At 49.5% G+C, this 17,415-nt stretch overlaps 1 protein-coding gene across 1 annotated transcript in view; it reads left to right on the top strand.

Annotated features, from left to right (window-relative positions):
* Positions 1-404: 404 nt before the first annotated feature.
* The window catches only part of ONECUT1 (one cut homeobox 1), a 40,793-nt gene continuing 23,782 nt past the window's right edge, over positions 405-17,415 (top strand). Inside the window, exon 1 of the mRNA XM_024925763.4 lies at positions 405-2,013. Within this exon, the coding sequence (XP_024781531.2) occupies positions 909-2,013 (1,105 nt within the window). The 5' untranslated portion in view covers positions 405-908. The remainder of the gene's footprint in view (positions 2,014-17,415) is intronic.

Genomic DNA, 17,415 nt, shown 5'->3' with positions numbered 1-17,415 from the left:
AAGCTTAGTGGGCCAGAGCCGAAGGGGTGATGACACAGTCCCCAGCTCCCCGGGCAACCTGCACCGGGAAGCAGCAACTGGAGAGAGAGGGGCGATGTCTCTCCAAGCACAGCACTCCAGCCGCTAGGAGCCCGACACGAGCGTCCCCGGGCTGGGAGGAGAGAGCCCACCCAAGCAAGGGAGGCGAGCGAGCCAGGCGCGAGTCTCCTGGGATTGCAGCGGCGGCCCCAGGTCGCGCTCTGCGCCAATCTTTCGCACGTGCCCGCAGCTCCCTGGCCATCCGGCGCCGCAGGGAAGGCGCTGGGCCCCCTCCTTCATTTGTACGCGGACGTCAAGGGCCGGGCGCGCCGGGACCTAGGGGGCGGGGGCGGGCCTCGCGCATGCGCGCTGCGCCCGGCGGGCGTGAGGGCGGGCCGCTGCGGCGGCGGCGGCGGCGGCTACCGAACCTCGGCCACAGAGTCTGTAACAGTAACAGAGCCATGGCTCAAGCTGGCCAGCGGGGCGGGCAGGCAGCAGCCGCGGCAGGCGCGCGGGCCGCGGCAGGGGAGCCGGAGACCTCAGAATTTTAAGAAAGAGAGGGGCGAGAGGTGGCCGAGGCGGGCGGGCTGGGGCACTGCGCTCTCCCAACGGCGCGGATCCTTTTTGGAAATTAATATTAAAAAAAAAAAAGCCGAGGACGCAGAGGGGAAGGTGGGGTGTAAGAGGGAAGGCGAGACACACACACACACACACGCACACGCACACACGGACACACACACACGGAGAGAGAGAGAGACAGAGCCCCACAGTGAGAGGAAGGAAGGCAACAGTCGCCAGCAGCCGATGTGAAGACCGGACTCCGTGCGCCCCTCGCCGCCTCTGCCTGGCCACATCGATGTTGTGTCCGCCGCCTGCTCGCCGGGATCACGATGAACGCGCAGCTGACCATGGAAGCGATCGGCGAGCTGCACGGGGTGAGCCATGAGCCGGTGCCCGCCCCTGCCGACCTCCTGGGCGGCAGCCCCCACGCGCGCAGCTCCGTGGCGCACCGCGGCAGCCACCTGCCCCCCGCGCACCCGCGCTCCATGGGCATGGCGTCCCTGCTGGACGGCGGCAGCGGCGGCGGCGATTACCACCACCACCACCGGGCCCCTGAGCACAGCCTGGCCGGCCCCCTGCATCCCACCATGACCATGGCCTGCGAGACTCCCCCAGGTATGAGCATGCCCACCACCTACACCACCTTGACCCCTCTGCAGCCGCTGCCCCCCATCTCCACAGTCTCGGACAAGTTCCCCCACCATCACCACCACCACCATCACCACCACCACCCGCACCACCACCAGCGCCTGGCGGGCAACGTGAGCGGTAGCTTCACGCTCATGCGGGATGAGCGCGGGCTGGCCTCCATGAATAACCTCTATACCCCCTACCACAAGGACGTGGCCGGCATGGGCCAGAGCCTCTCGCCCCTCTCCAGCTCCGGTCTGGGCAGCATCCACAACTCCCAGCAAGGGCTCCCCCACTATGCCCACCCGGGGGCCGCCATGCCCACCGACAAGATGCTCACCCCCAACGGCTTCGAAGCCCACCACCCGGCCATGCTCGGCCGCCACGGGGAGCAGCACCTCACGCCCACCTCGGCCGGCATGGTGCCCATCAACGGCCTTCCTCCGCACCATCCCCACGCCCACCTGAACGCCCAGGGCCACGGGCAGCTCCTGGGCACAGCCCGGGAGCCCAACCCTTCGGTGACCGGCGCGCAGGTCAGCAATGGAAGTAATTCAGGGCAGATGGAAGAGATCAATACCAAAGAGGTGGCTCAGCGTATCACCACCGAGCTCAAGCGCTACAGCATCCCACAGGCCATCTTCGCGCAGAGGGTGCTCTGCCGCTCCCAGGGGACCCTCTCGGACCTGCTGCGCAACCCCAAACCCTGGAGCAAACTCAAATCCGGCCGGGAGACCTTCCGGAGGATGTGGAAGTGGCTGCAGGAGCCGGAGTTCCAGCGCATGTCCGCGCTCCGCTTAGCAGGTGAGCCGGCCAAGGAGCTGGGCGCGCGGGAGATAAGGTACACGAAAGCCGAAGGGACGAAAGGAGGGAGGGTAGGAGAGAGGGCTGGGTGCGCTTCATCCCGCCCGCCCCTACCCCTAGAAGGGGGACTCCCTGTGCCTGGAAGGGCCAGCACAGGGCTATGGGAGCAAATTGCCTACTCCAGGGCTCAGGGTGTTGGGCTGTGGAAGGCTCCGAGAGCTAAGCGGCGGGGCCTCCGCGACTGAAGAGGCGCGTTTGCGCTCAGGGACAGCGAGGGAAGCTCGTACGGCCTGAGGCGGAGAGAAATCCCCGCACCTGGTGAGACACTCTGCGCCACCTCTCAGTTCAGCGATCCGGGTTTGGGAAGAGGGATGCAACGCGTGCGTGGAATCGCACGCAAATGTTCCTCGCAGGTACCTCTGACACATCCCAGGCGCTGGGCTGGAGCGTGCCGGAGCAGCGTCGATGTTTGGCCGAACTGGCTGCTGTGACCCCCTCCCGCGCTCATGCTTTTGGCGCTGGCTGGGGTGACCTCAATCTAAGAGTATGGGCAAAAAGTTTCAAAGCCATTGGGCGGTGGGTGTGTAGCACAGACGAGGTGTAAGGGTTAGGACGCTCTCTGCGCATGGAATTGGCTGTGGAAAGGAGAGGGAGGCTGACTGTCCCAAGGTCCCAGTGAGAGCTGCAAAGCAATAGCCAAGTCCTGGGACCGACTCCGCTGCCGACTCCCTGAGGACTTTGCATTTTGTTTTATTATTCCTCTTCGCGATTTTTGTCTGAATCCCCGTGCGGGAGGGGGGTTTGGGGATGAGAGTGTGTAAATGACCCCCAAGTCTAGGAGCAGAGGTCTCCTGCCCGAAACCCCAAGCCCCAGGTGTTTCTGAGTTCAGCTGGAAGCTCTCCTTGGCGCAGCGCAGACACCGCGCCTGGCTCCCCGAGACCGCGGATAGGCAGAGAAGACAGCTGAGCCCAGCCCGAACCCCACCGGGGATTTCAGGAGGATTCGGCGACCCTTGAGGGTAGAGAACATGAGGGGAGGTAGAGCTAAGGACAGCGGAGGGTGGCCTGGGTTTGATGAGATCCGGCCGGCGGTTGCCAAGTTGATTGACTCCTGGTCCATGCCCCCTCCCCCCCCTACTCCCCCACCCCCACCTCCACCTCCATCTCAGCCCGGCGCCCAGGCCTGAGCCTTGGCGAAGAGAAAAGGTAAAAGCTGGAATGAGGGTTTGTTAATTAACTGATCGTTCTCCATTAATTCGTCCCTGGAGAACGAGAGACAGTCAATCCGCTCTGAGCCGGGGGCACTGAGCCGTTTCACAGTCTAAAATCAAAGCGTGAGGCCAAAGCCCCCTCCCCCAACTCGTGCCTGCCAATGAGAAGCTAGGGGGTGGCAGGTGCCGACCAGCCTGCGATTCGTGCCCCGAAGCGACCCAAAGCGTTCTTTGGGTTTTGGTTCTTTGGGTTTGGGCGCTGCAGGCCACCGGTCCCAAAGCACCGCGCTGGCTGAGACTCTGCCCTGCCAGGTTTTCCAGCCCAGCTCTGCCTTCGCCCCAGGCAAAGTCCTCATGCAGGTTCCTGCAGCCTGCGCCCGGGAACCAGTCAGGGGAGAAGAGGCTCGCTGAGCGCCCCAGCGAATCGCTGGCTCCCGGGTTTCCACTCTCTAGCTCTTGTGCCACCGGCACCATATCTCCACCCGTGGGCTGCCCGCGAGCAACTGAGGTTCCGGAGGGAGTGGGCGAAGGGGCTGCTCCTCGCCCTGACTGCTCCGTCTCTCCAGAGCCCAAGGTAGTGCCTTTTCACACACCCACACCACCCCAGAGCCAGGCTTCAGAGCCAGGCTTCAGGGCCTCTTACCCAGGCAGTGCCCGCTGAAGCCAAAGAGTGGAGCGGGGGGATGTGGGAAGAAGATAGAAATGGAGAAGGCTACCCCTCCGGGAAAACTCGGTCCCCATCCCCCACCCCTGCCCCCTGGAGGCTCTTGCTCTGGACTTCAATATCCCTCCTCCCCCCACTGCCTGCTGTCGCCCCATGGAAGGACAGACTGACACGTTCTGTTCAGAGACGACCTCTGAGCCATGGAAACCTGGCCGCAGGAGCGCCCTCTGACCTCCAAGCGTGGAGAGCTACATAGCCGAGCTCAGGGGACGGCACTGTGGAGGGGGAGGGAGCCTGAGTGCTGGGACCCGCACGCTGGAGGCGCAAACCTGGTGCCTGGCAGGTGCTTGTGGCACCCAGGAGGCTATCGAAGGAGCGCCTGCCTGGGCACCCAGCAACCTGTAGAGGGCCATGCAGCCCTCAGCCCTAGGCCCATGGCCTTTTCCTCGAAAAAGTGAAACACTGGAGAGTCCAGCAGGGCAGGCATTTGGCACCAAACACCAAGCCGAATCTGTGTCCTGAGACCCTGAGGAAGCATGTCTATTACATTTTTGTTTCCTTAACTTAAAAGGGATGGTGAAAAGGGCTAGGACTGAGGATTCCGTGTTGGTCCAGGAGGGTCTCCTGCAAGGAACCAGGAACAGTCTCTTCACAACCTATTTTTAAGTTACTGAAGAAGAAGCCATCTCATTAACATTTTCATATTTTAAAAAGAGTGGGGTTATTTTCTGAACTTTCCAAATGATCTCTAGCGGGCCAAGTGCATGAGCCTTAAAATGGATTGCAGAGCGCCTTGGCCGTTCCTACGGGACATTAGTGCCTGCCCCCCACTACCAGCTCCCATATGGGGAGGTGCCCCTGGCAGCTTTCCTTGCTGTTGCGCTCAGAGACCCTCCCCAGTCTCGTTCCAACCACCTCGCGAGGTCAGGGCTCACTGAGCTCGGTTCCTTCGCTCCGCAGCGGGAGAGTGGTGGCTTCTCCACGCCCCTCTGTCCTCCAGTTGCCGGCAGCCTGTTGCAGAGGGTCAAAACCCTCTTGCACGTGGCGCTGTGTTTGGGGAGGCGCCTTCCGGTCACGAAATAACAGCGGCTGGTGGAAGAAGGGCGACAGGAGGAAATTCCCACCAAATTAACTACCTTTTAAAAATCAATATATGTTCCCTCCGTGTACTACTTGCTGCTGCCCCATTAAAGAGCAGAGCGACAGGGTTCTCGCCGCGTCTCCTCCGGGATGAGGCGGGGGTGTGGGTGGGTGGCGCGCCTCTGACGTGGGCGTCTATCAAGACGCAAGATTAGTTTCCAATTAAAGATTCCAGAGGGCTTCGGCCACACAGCAGGAGCTGCCGGCTCGGAAAGAGACAGCGACACACACCCAACAGTAAGCGCAGCACCGCGGACCCAGGGGAAGGCGGCGCGCAGGCCCGAGGTTCGGGCGGGGGTGTTGGGCACTCCGACCCTGCCCTGCGGGACTTGGAGGCGAGGAAACCTCCAAACCCCGCGGGGGAGTTGGCGGGGCCTCCAGCACCCGGACTGCGCCCCCTTCCCGTCCGGTGTTTGCCCCAGAACGGCCTAAGGAGGACCTGAGCCAAGCGGGGAGGGGTTGGGTCGGGAGGCGGCCATGAGAAAGTCTCGCCCAGCCCAACCTGGGCTGTGTTTGCCCTGAGTGGCCTTGCGGCCTGGTTGATTGATAACTGGCCCCTGCACAAGTCCATTTGCTTTTTTGTTAATATTTATCCCGGGGTGACATTTCAAATGTCCCCCTGCTTTTCTGGGCCATGGGAGTCAGGCAGGAGTGCGGGGCCCTAGGCAGAGCCCTTCAATCCTTGAAGACTTCTGGGCCGGGAGAGAAGCCAGGACTGGGCGTGTGGGACGCAGGAGCTGGAAGCGTTCCTGGGTCCAAGAGTTGGGGGAGAAGGAGTCAAGCGCAGCGGCTTCCTCTCGCTTCGCGTCTTGGCGCTGTGGGTCTGGTGTCGCGCAGCTGCTCCCAGCCCGCTGCGGCGCGAACAAAGGGCCGGCAGGGCGCGACCGACCGTGTCCGCCTCTGAGCCCGGGGAGAGGGGCGCCGCCAGCTGGGAGCGCCTCCTCCGAAGGCCTAGGATGGCCTCCTACGGAGACCAAGGAGTCCCAGAGCCCGCCAGGCCGAAAAGTGGCAGTGCATCCCGGTAGTCGACTGGGGACCGTCACACACACACACCTAGCCGACTGCAAAACCAAAAAAGGTCTCGCTCCTGCGGAGAGTCACCAGAAGGCTCTGCGTGGTGCCTGTCTCACGGCCGGTGTCTGTCCCCTCGAGGGTGTAGGACCACAGTTCCCCCTGTGTAGTTCTCTCTGTGTAACGGGCATAAACCCGGGTGGAGAGGGAGGTGCGCTTGGGGATAAGAAGTGCGCTCGTGGCGACGACTGGAATCGCTATGGCTGGGGCAGGGGAAACCTACTTCTGGGGCTTATGGGGGGCTGATGGCTATTGTGTGGCGACCTTGGTGTCAGCGCAGCTAGGATGCCTGCCAGAGACGAACTCCACTACCTGTTCGGAGGCATGCGGCTATCCCGTCAACGGGTGCAGCACCTATCGCCCTGGAAGCATCCGGAGAGGGATCCCGGTAGCTGGGGCGACCAGCCTGACCCAGGGCAGAGCGGTTGCTAGAGACCCAGCCCCGACATCGCCGCTTACCACCGACACTTGGGTCGGACAGTGCCAACAATAGCACGGCTGTGTTGTAGCAGCAGAGGACCCAAATCCCAGGATGCGCCTCTCCTTATCTGCAAGCCTCGAGCCCTCCGCGCTCCCTGCTTCCCTCCATTCGGCTCCCTTTCTTGGGGTAGCCGGGCTGTGCTGCGGCTGCGGCGCGCGCCCCCTGCGGGCCGTCGGGGCTGAGCGCCCCGCGAGCGTCCGTGGTTCAGCCCGCGGCAGCGAAGAAAGGGATGCTTGCTGCGCCTTTGTTTTTAGAACGTCGTTGTTCTAGTGAATTTCAAAACAATAACTATTTTGATAGGAAAAAAGTGTGAAGGAGGAAGAGAAGGGTATCTAGAGGGTTTGTCGGGGTACCTAACAATGCCTGGGTGTTACCCAATTCATGAAAACAAAATTCTCATCTCCCGAAGTACACCTCAGCTCTAACCTCCCCAAACAAGATGCGTACTTGGATTTTGTATCCGAAGTATGCTTTTGTTGGCGTGTTTTCATTTAAGAAAAGCGGGGTCAGAGTAGAGAAGGTGACCCTGGCGGTCCGAAGTCGGAGGTTGGAGCTGAGGGATATAATACCCGGCGGATTGGCGGTTCCTTTGTTTTGTTGTTTCCTCTTCCTGCAAACTGACCGGAGTCAGGAGGCAGCCCTGAGGCCTTGAGCTGAGAAGTCTTTGTTTCCTCTTGTGTGGGGTGGGTGAAAGGGCCTTCGGAGGCCAACTGGCCTGGAGCCCTGGCGCGGAGTCAGGACCCTGGACAGGGTCCCACCGCCCTGACGCCTGGTCCCATTTCTCTTCTGCCCTGGTGGGCAGATAGAATGTCTTTGGGAAGTCATAGTAAGAAAACAAAAATTAACAGCTAAAGTTCCGAAGTTTCTTAGGGCGCTAGGCCCAGCCAGGAATATACACTGGCACACTGAGGTAATCGAAAAGATCAAACCTATCCTCGTCGATCGGGTGGTTGATCTTTTCGTCCCTCCACGCGGCTTTGTGTGAGTATCTGAGTGCACGTGCACACCTGCTTATAAAATCGGAATTCGCGTCCCTGTGGGTGTGACAGGGGTTGGATCATTAAGCTAAAACGTTCAATTCAGTCCCTTTGATCCGCGCTGGGGAAAATCTATAGTCATCTCTAATCTACGAGGTCTTTAAGGAGGTTGTTACACGAGCTGTTTTGATGTCATTATTTCCACATTCATGGCAAATTCAGCTAATCAAACAAATGCTGCTACCCCAAGTTATCAGAAGAAATCGTTCTTACAGAGCATACCAATAAAATTTATTTCTGATTTTCTTGTAAGACAGAAAATCCTCAAGTCTAATAAAGGTGGGTAATTAAGAAGGAGGCTCTCCAATATCCTGCTCCTCAGCTTGAGGCCTTGTTCCTCAAGTGACATTGCTTGTGCTCTTTGTAAAGTCCATTTATTGGAATATTTAAACACCGACTTAATATTTCAAATCAATCTAGGGGCCTTGATGGTTTGAATGAGAAACGACTAGTTTCCTTTCAGTCCCCATTAAAACAGCAGAATTTCCACACTCTTGGTAAAATTGAATGGCCCCCAACCTAGGGTAGCAACAGAAGGAAGGTGTTACTGAAGTTGTGGTTGTTAGAGGGTGCATTTCTTATAATGCTGGAGAAAACATTTAACAAATATTTATTAAATAATACTCTCATTGTGTCTCTATTTGAATAAGATGGATAAGCATCTTTGGGAGAAGAAAGCCACATTATTTCTACATAAAAAATGTCAGTCTCATAGAGTCCAGTAAAAAGAAAAATATTTCTTATGTGAATGGATTTAGTGCACAGTCATAAATTCCTACCTTCTATCAATAGGTTTGTATAGGTTCTTATTTTAATACAAGTATGTTAATACTAATGAAGTTTAATTTCCTCCTGAGATAATAAGATTGGGCTAGGTGACTAGACCAATCACAAGACAATCTGATTATTTTGATACAAACATAAAAATTATTTATCACAGGGTCTTGCTATAGAAGCATCCACATATGTCTCTTCCAAGAGATGTTACGGTATCATAAAATTGTAACAAATTAATTTCTAGAAATTTTCTTTTCTTAATAGCTAATAGATGCTGGGCTTAGTACCAAGATGATGGGTTGATCTCTGCAGCAAACCACCACGGCACATGTTTACGTGTGTAAAAAACCTGCACATCCTGCACATGTACCCTGGAACTCAAAATAAAAGTTGAAGAAAAAAAGAAATTTTCTTCTCTTTTAGATGAGGCAATTTAATAAGACAACAGCTGGACAGAACTAGACCCTAAAGTACAACCAATCTCATTTGTCATAGTAACTGATAAGGAAGAAGCTTAAGTTTTTTGTGCACATTCTATTTGTTGGGTACTGTGATCAGAACATAGATGTTCTCATTGAAGACTCAACATTTATACCAGTGGTTCCCAAATCTTGCTATACATTGGAATCACTTAGAGACCTTTAAAAAACTGATGCCTAGCTGCAGCTTCAGATATTTTGATGTAATTGGTACAGGACGTGACATGGGCATTGGATTTTTATAAACTCCCAGGCGATTTTGATGTGCAGCCAAGTTTGGGAACCATTAGTCTAAGTGGTAGTTACCACTTTTTTCCCTGTTGCTCTCTTCAGTGAGGTTAAATAATTTACTTGTGATAACACCACTGGAAAACAGTGATGCCCTGAGCTCAGCTTTCCCAGTGCAAAGCCCAGAACATTTTATCCTCCATCCCATGCTTCTGTTGCCAGGACAGGTGCACCAGGTTAGTGGAGTCAGAATGTGGAAATAACTGATTCAAAAGTCTCTACATAATAAGCTCTTGAAATTAGAGAAAGTGTGTCTTTCCTTTGGGACTCTCAAAAAGAGTCACTTATGAAAACTTATTTCTTTTATACTCAAGACTTGTAAAAGAGATTTTTTATTACTCTTTTTTGAAGAAGCAGCCAGAAAATGTGAGGAAGTGCCAGAAGTAGATGTGAAACCCCAGCCTCCCATCCCTTTGTTCACTTAAACAATTACTGATGGACAAGACCCATCTCATTAGATGTGCCTGGAGGTGGGGCTGGTCCATTCGGTCCCTTGCCTTGAGGGGGGCCCAAGGGCCCAGATCTTCCCATACCTTCAGGCATTGGCATTCTGATCTGCACTTGGACAGCAATTACACTTCTTGGCTCCACATCAGTGCCTGCCTTGCTATTTCAAAGATTGTCTGTAACTCAAATTTTAGGGCTCTGCACTAAAAAGTAATAAATTGACCAAAACTCAGTATATAGGCTGGGAGTTGTCTAGAGGGCATCTTGCAAGTTCTGTCAAACACTGCATGTTTCCAGTCACCATGTGTTTCTCATCTTCCTTTGCATATGCCGCCATGGGATATTCAGAATCGACGGTTTCTGAAATCACTGCTTTCGTTTTCACATCTGGTGATGATCTCATAGTCCCAAAGAGAGGTTATCGAAGGAACGCAATAAACTATGTGCTTTTTGCTTTCTTTCCTGTTGTCTTCTAAAACAGATCAATGGGGAAAATTAAATAAACAAACGAGCGAAGCGCGCCACCTAGTGACCTCTGTGCTCGCTGCAGATTCTGCGACTGAAGTGCGTGAGAGGAGTGGCTAAAGCGATTCGAGTATTGATGGAGTCACAAAAATCGTTCATTAAGGCAATTTAATCTTTGCTATTAAATGTCCTTTCAATTCATTTGGGGTAATTAAGATGCAGTTAAAGTGATTAAATTCTAATTACTTATGCTAGACAAAGACATATTTGTCACACTAATGCGGTTAACTAAGGACTCAGAAAGAAAGTTAACATTTACCTCAAATGATGCAACTGGAAAAATCAGTTCCTCTTTTCATCATTAATCCAGTGAGCTGGGTGATTATGTAATGGCACTACCAGCTCATTAAAAGGGGGAAGTGCTGATTAAAATGACTGCTAGGAGGAAAACTGGAACCAGAAGTACCTCAGTACTGTTTGGTCAGCATTCCTGCACAAAATTACTTGGTGTTCTTTCCCTCCAAGCCCCCCACCCCAGAGTAATAAACAGCTCCTGAGTTTCATCCTGACATTAAAAAAGGGCTGCCTCACAGAAAGCTTTTAGCATCTGCCTGCAGACGTTGTTAAACCAAAAGATTTGTTTAAATGGTAAAAGAGGACTTGGTGCAGAGAGGACCAGGCAGATGGGAAGGGGTAAGGAGGAAGAGAATTCCTGAAGGACACAGCTCCAGAAGGAAAATTTCCACTACAGGCTTCAAAAGCCCCCTTTGTTCACACCAACACCCATCCTGTTAGGAAGCACTCCTTCTCCTCCCCAGCTCCACATGTACTGTCTGATGGATGGAGTCAGATGCCTCTGCCCTAGACTTGTATACCACACTCGGTTATTATGCACACTCTGAAGAGCGCTAAGTACCTCTGCTGCAGATTGGTCTCTTTTTGGCATTTTTCCACATTCGCATGTGGATTAGAAACCATCAAGTCACTGAGGCTATTTTGCCATATCTCCACAGATCGTTCCCAGAATCTTAGTATAGCCTAATTATGAGTGCTCCTAAGGGGAAGATGATTTTAAATTTAATGAATTTAAAGTTTTCCTTACTCACAAAAATGGCTTTTTAAGGAGGCACCTAGTATTTGCCTGGTGGGTATGGGGAATGATCCAAGGACAAGAATGATCAATCAGATAACTGGGGACTGTTTATCCCCCAGGAGACCAGTGTCTCTTAGGATAGTTAAATTTGCATATTGAAACTATAATTTTGGTTTCTTTATCCCATCGAATAATATCACCCCTCTTTATAACCAAAGAAATGAAAGTTATCAAATTCGTGCCACTTAAGTTAAACAAGTATTTTTTTAAAATAAACCGGTCAGCCAGGCACGGTGGCTCACACCTGTAGTCCCAGCACTTTGGGAGGCCGAGGCGGGCAGATCACAAGGTCAGGAGATCGAGACCATCCTGGCCAACAGGGTGAAACCCTGTCTGTACTAAAATATTAAAAAAAAATATTAGCCGGGTGTGGTGGCCTGCACCTGTAGTCCCAGCTATTCGGGAGGCTGAGGTAGGGGAATCACTTGAACCTGGGAGGCAGAGGTTGCAGTGAGCCTAGATCACACCACTGCACTCCAGCCTGGGCGACAGCGAGACTCCAGCTCAAAATAAATTAATTAATTAAATAAACTAGTCAGTTATTTGAATATTTATAGTCATTATTAATGTAATGGATCATATTACACCATCTTCAATTTTAAAAAAAAAAAACCCTCTCTGGATTAAGAATAAAGTGCCCCAGAGAAAGATTTCTGTAGTAATTAGCTCTTAGACATTGTCAAGTAATTTAACCTTTCTGGGCCTCAGTCTCAATAAATGTAGAATGAAGGATTTGGCTTTAGGGTCCCTTCCAGGTGTCACATTCTATGATTGATTGCCTTCTATGATGACTATGTGTCTATCCATGGGGAAGCTTAGTTGGGGCCCTAGTCTCTTCTAAGTTTAGTGCTCTGTCTGCAGTTTCAGGACTCAACAAAGTGTAAGCCTCAGGGGGCCAGTCCCTTGTCAGGTGGTCAGGAGGAAATAACCTATCCAGGCAGGAGCTCTGCCTTCTGGCCCCAAAGTGCTGCAGCTTGAGATTCCATTGCTTGTGTTCTAGTAAGACAAGCTGTTAGCAAGGATATGGGTCATTAGGAACTCTTAGCCACTACTGGTGGAAACGAAAGTAAATTGGCACCTTTACTACAAAAACTTAGTGTCAATGACTTGGCATCATCTTCTCAACCTGGACCTACATATATCTAGCAATTCTACCCTTTGGCATATATTATAGGTAAATTCATAAATGCTCTTAAAGACATGCAAAGACTGTTCTTGGCAGAATTGTTCCTAAGAGCAGAAAAACTGAAAAAGCCTAAACGTTCACTGACAAGGAATGCATAAATAAATCATGATATATAAAAACTATTTTTAAAAAAATGAGTAATAAACATAAATTTAGAGGATAGGGGAAGGCAGGGAGATAAGAGGCAAGAACACCCTGTAGCTTCACAAGGCAACTAATGTTCTAGTTCTTTGATTGAGTGGTGGACTCATAGATGTTCATTTTGTTTTTGTGCTTCATATCTTACATATATGATACATATTGTTTGGTAGGCAGTGATTATTATTTATTTTTAACATTGGGGAGGTAGAAACATTGTTTTTGTCTGATTCCTCAACCCAAGCAATTCAGACCAAACAAACCTCAAGACATACTCTATTGTCATTTAAGCAGGTTCTAGCCCCATACTAAATATCAGCTCTCATAGGAATTATATTCAGCCATTTTTGGACAGGAGGACAAAATAAGTAAAAGAGGGAATTTCATTAAATATGGAAAAAAGAGTTAATTTTTTCACTCATTTGAGCACCTGCTGTAGCAAGTTCCGTGCTCAGGACTGGGAATGGAATGTACAACACAATTTTTCTTTGGAACTCACAGTCTAGCAGGGAAGAGAACAAATAACTGTTTACATGTTTCGTGTGTGTGTGTGTGTGTGTGTGTGTTTTCCAGGAAGGAGGAGTTTAAGGTGTGATGAAGGGACAATTTTGAAGATCTGGAGGATGAGTAGGACTTGGGACAGAAATGGAGGAAGAGGTTTCCAGGCAGAGGGAACAACAGCATGTGTGGGGGCCCTGGCTAAACTCCTTTTGCAGAAGAGCTCTTAGATCAGAATTACTATGAAGCTAAAAGCTTGTTTCTTTCCCAGCACAGCTGAGTGACACAAAACATTGCCATCAATTACAAAAGCATTCTCCAAAGCTGTGGTTTTCAGTGGTAAGGAGCCATGGACTGAGGGTGTCATATTCCTCTAGAAGAGCAAATCAGATTGGAGGGAGAGAAGGGGGGAGAATATGTGCTGCTTAAAAAGTTTCCCAGGTGATTCTAATATAAATTCAAGTGGCAAATTAGAATAATGGTATTGAGAATTTAAGGGTAGATGACTCTTATTTTTACTCCCTTTTCCTACTTATTTCTGGAATAACCTATAGCTCTGTAGCTTACTCTGTATAACTGTGTGTTTGTGTGTGTTTATAAAATCTTGTACTTCTTTTGATCTTTTTGAAATCAAAAGTTCACTCAAAACTTCAAGATCCTTAGAGGAATAATTGATTCAACGTGCTCCTCCATCTAAAAAAGTTATTAATGTTCTATAGGTCCTCACTACTCAAAGTGTGGCTCCCTAAACAGCAACATCGACCTCACCTGGGAACTTGTAAGAACTGTAGACCCTCAGGTTCCACCCCACACCTGCTGAACCTGAATCCGCATTTCAGCAAGACCCCCAGGAAATTCTTGTGTCCATTAAAGTCTGAGAAGCACCACTGATGGCCATGTTACATCACTCAAAAGGTCTGTTTTCCTTCATTCGCCCAAACACTGATCGGGTGCCTCCTATGTGCCAGGCACTAGGCTGAGTACAGGGGCACGAAAGAGGAATGAGGTGTTTATTGTATCCTGGAGGAGCTCACAGGGAGGAAGCATGCAGGAAAATAAATACTGACAAAGTCTCTGATCTGGGTAGAAATAAAGTTCTGTGGGAGCAGCCAGGAAAACTGGAAAGAAGATTGAAAGGAGATGACAAAGGACCTGGTGTGTTGGTGCAGCCCAAAGGGAGTTGTGACCTGTTGTGGAATGAAACGGTCAGATTTGTGCTTTTGAAAGCATGCTGGAGAGGAAGATAATGGGAGGAAAAGTCGCAAGGGACTAGCTAGAAGTGGCAATCGATTCTGAGGGTCTGATTATATGTCATTGTCAGCAAAGGTGGAGAAAATGGGTGGCAAAATTTGAGAGCTATTTCTAAAGTCGAGTAGACATGGTGGAGAGTGAAAATGGAAATGGAACAGGCTCCTTGCTTCTGGCATGGGAAGCTGGGTGCTTGGATATACCTTTAACTGCAGAGTGGCTATGTGGATGTCAATATAAAGATGGAATGTTTCAGAATAGTTCACCCTCTCAAATACATTCCTACGATAGGTGGGCTCTCTGGCTTCTGTACAGATTTGAGGCATCCAATCAGTTAGATTATTTCTGCCTCACCGGAACCTGTTACTTACTGAGAGAGACATGATGTGAGCACGATGCTAATGAGGTGAAGATTGTGGGTCCTTTGGGTCCAGTTTTCACTTCCCGGTGTTGGTGGGCAGTGATGGTTACTCACATTCCATCCAGCCACTTCCCTGGGTACAAGGAGCCCTGAAGAACCAGTGGAAGGGGTTAGCCCAAATCCATCCCTGCTGTTAGAGAAACAAAAGTAACTCCCCAGTAATGGTAGCTCAAGAGCTGTCTATCTATAAACAAAGAAAACAGCAGAGTAGACAGAAGCACAGACATGTAGGTGGGGCAGACAAATGTTGGAAAGTCTTGGTTTGAGTCACTTACAAATCTATCTGTGATGGAAACTAATCAGTTTAATGGCAAGCATATTTTCATAAGAAAACACATTTTACTTTCCTCCGATCTAGTTATTTTCACAGTTGTTCCATAAGCAACAGACTTTTTTAAAGAATTGTTTTTAATTAATAAATATTTTGAACATATACTAAATGCACATCATTATTTTAATTTGAACAGCATGAAAATGTATACAGAAAAAAACAAGTTTTCCTCCCAATCATATTCCCTAAGTCCCCAAGTCCCCCTCCCTTAGAAGAAACCCCTGTTACCAGTTTCTTGTATATTCTTAAGAGATAGTCTATGGTTCTTTAAGTGTGTGTGGGTGTGGGTGTGTGTGTGTGTGTGTGTTCCTCTTTAAAAATAATCAAGGGCCTCTCCCATCTCCCAAAAGATAACTTTCTAGGGAAAGTACTAAACGGCTCTTACTTCTTTTAATTATTTGGCCAGAAAATTGCCTCCCTAGAAGATGCTGCCCAGTGCAATTATCTGAGTAATGAAATTAAAAGAGAAGTAGTACAGGGTGACCACCCCTCTGGGTAGGTTGAAAATGCTCCCAAGTGCTTCAGTGGTGGTGCCCTTATTCTAGCTTATTCTAGCTCTTTTTTTTTTTTTTTTTAGACAGTCTTGCTCTGTCACCCAGGCTGGAGTGCAGTGGCGCAATCTCAGCTCACTACAACCTCCGCCTCCTGGGTTCAAGTGATTCTCCTGCCTCAGCCTCCCGAGTAGCTGGGATTACAGGTGTGTACCACTGCACCAGGCTACAATTTGTATTTTCAGTAGAGACAGAGTTTCGCCATGTTAGCCAGGCTGGTCTTGAACTCCTGACCTCAGGTGATCTGCCCACCTCAACCTCTTATTCTAGCTCTTTTATGAAAGACAATTCAATGTGTGAAAGATGTTCAAAATGCAAGCTTATAAAACATTATATCTACCATACAGTTTCCTCTTTTAAAGTAATAAATACACTCAGACACAACTACAATATCATTTTGGAGCACTACCCTCAACACAAGGGTGGAGATTTTTTCCAAAAAGTTAATTATTGTACCGCTTATATATACTTTTTTGAATTCTGCTTTTGTCATGACATAGCCTTAGTAAATTTTTTTTAACATTTGTTTGATACTTACCATGTTCAAGCACCTTGTATCTTATTTCTTAATTTATGTTTTAATTCCAATGCTTTTTTAAAAGGTAACTTCTGGCCAGGTGTGGTGGCTCATGCCTGTTATCCCAGCACTTTGGGAGGCCGAGGTGGGAGGATCACCTGAGGTCAGGATTTCAAGACCAGCCTAAGCAACATGGTGAAACCCCGTCTCTACTAAAAATACAAAATTAGCTGGGCATGGTGGCGCTTGCCTGTAGTCCCAGCTATTTGGGAGGCTGAGGCAGGAGAATCACTTGAACTCTGGAGGCGGAGGTTGCAATGAGCCAAGATCAAGCCATTGCACTCCAGCCTGGGCAACAAGAGCGAAACTCTGTCTCAAAAAATAAATAAATAAATAAATAAATAACTTCATTTCTTGTTGCAAATTATTAGTATTATATACATCCTTTGAGCTGGAGCTGCAGGGTAAAACACTAATAAAGAAAAAAAATAAAAGAATCACCCACAGCACCCCACACACTCTGTGTGTGTGTGTGTGTGTGTGTGTGTGTGTGTGTGTGTGTGTGTGTGTATCCTTCCAATCTTTTCCCTATGGGATGGTACATACTACTACTTTGTAACTTTTCAAACTAAAAAATCCCATTATTAAATTTATGGTGGAGTATTTGAAAATACATAAAAGAATAATGGAGACAATAAAAAATCTCTGGTAATTCCATCATCCCTGTCCTTTCCCAAATATATCATGAATAGCATTCATTTATTCAACATATAGATAGAGAGAGAGGATATTTGCAAGAGCCTTCCTTCTCTCTCATTATCCATTTATGATTGGAGTGGACTCAGGCATTCCTTTTTTTTCCAGTGGCTTACAATTCATTACTGTACTTAACTATTTTGGTGCTCAAATTGTCCCAGATTTCACTGACGAGAGCCCTTTCGCTCTGACTCCTATGTCCCTATGACAATGCTCACATTTTTTTTTAACTTTCTGGCATCATAAGATGTTCCAAGCTCATTTGGTACATATTCTGCCCCAATCCTAGAATGTGCCGCTTCTTTGATGAGCCCTGGTTTATCCTGGTGGGGAAAAATGTTAGAGTCCAAGACAGCCTAGGCACTAAGTGTGCTCATGGCTTTAGGGTGACTTTTGGTTTTCTACCCTCTCAGACAAAGCCAGGAAACAGATATATATACATTTATTTACACACACATACAAATATGCGTATACACATCATACATACATAATATCCATGTACGCATAAACATGCTTATATACGTGCTCATGTACGTATTTCTA

The sequence above is a fragment of the Pan paniscus genome, chromosome 16, assembly GCF_029289425.2.
Source record: "Pan paniscus chromosome 16, NHGRI_mPanPan1-v2.0_pri, whole genome shotgun sequence".
Lineage (NCBI taxonomy): Eukaryota > Metazoa > Chordata > Mammalia > Primates > Hominidae > Pan > Pan paniscus.
Note: the sequence above shows the minus strand (reverse complement) of the source record. Positions and strands in the feature narration are given on the sequence as shown.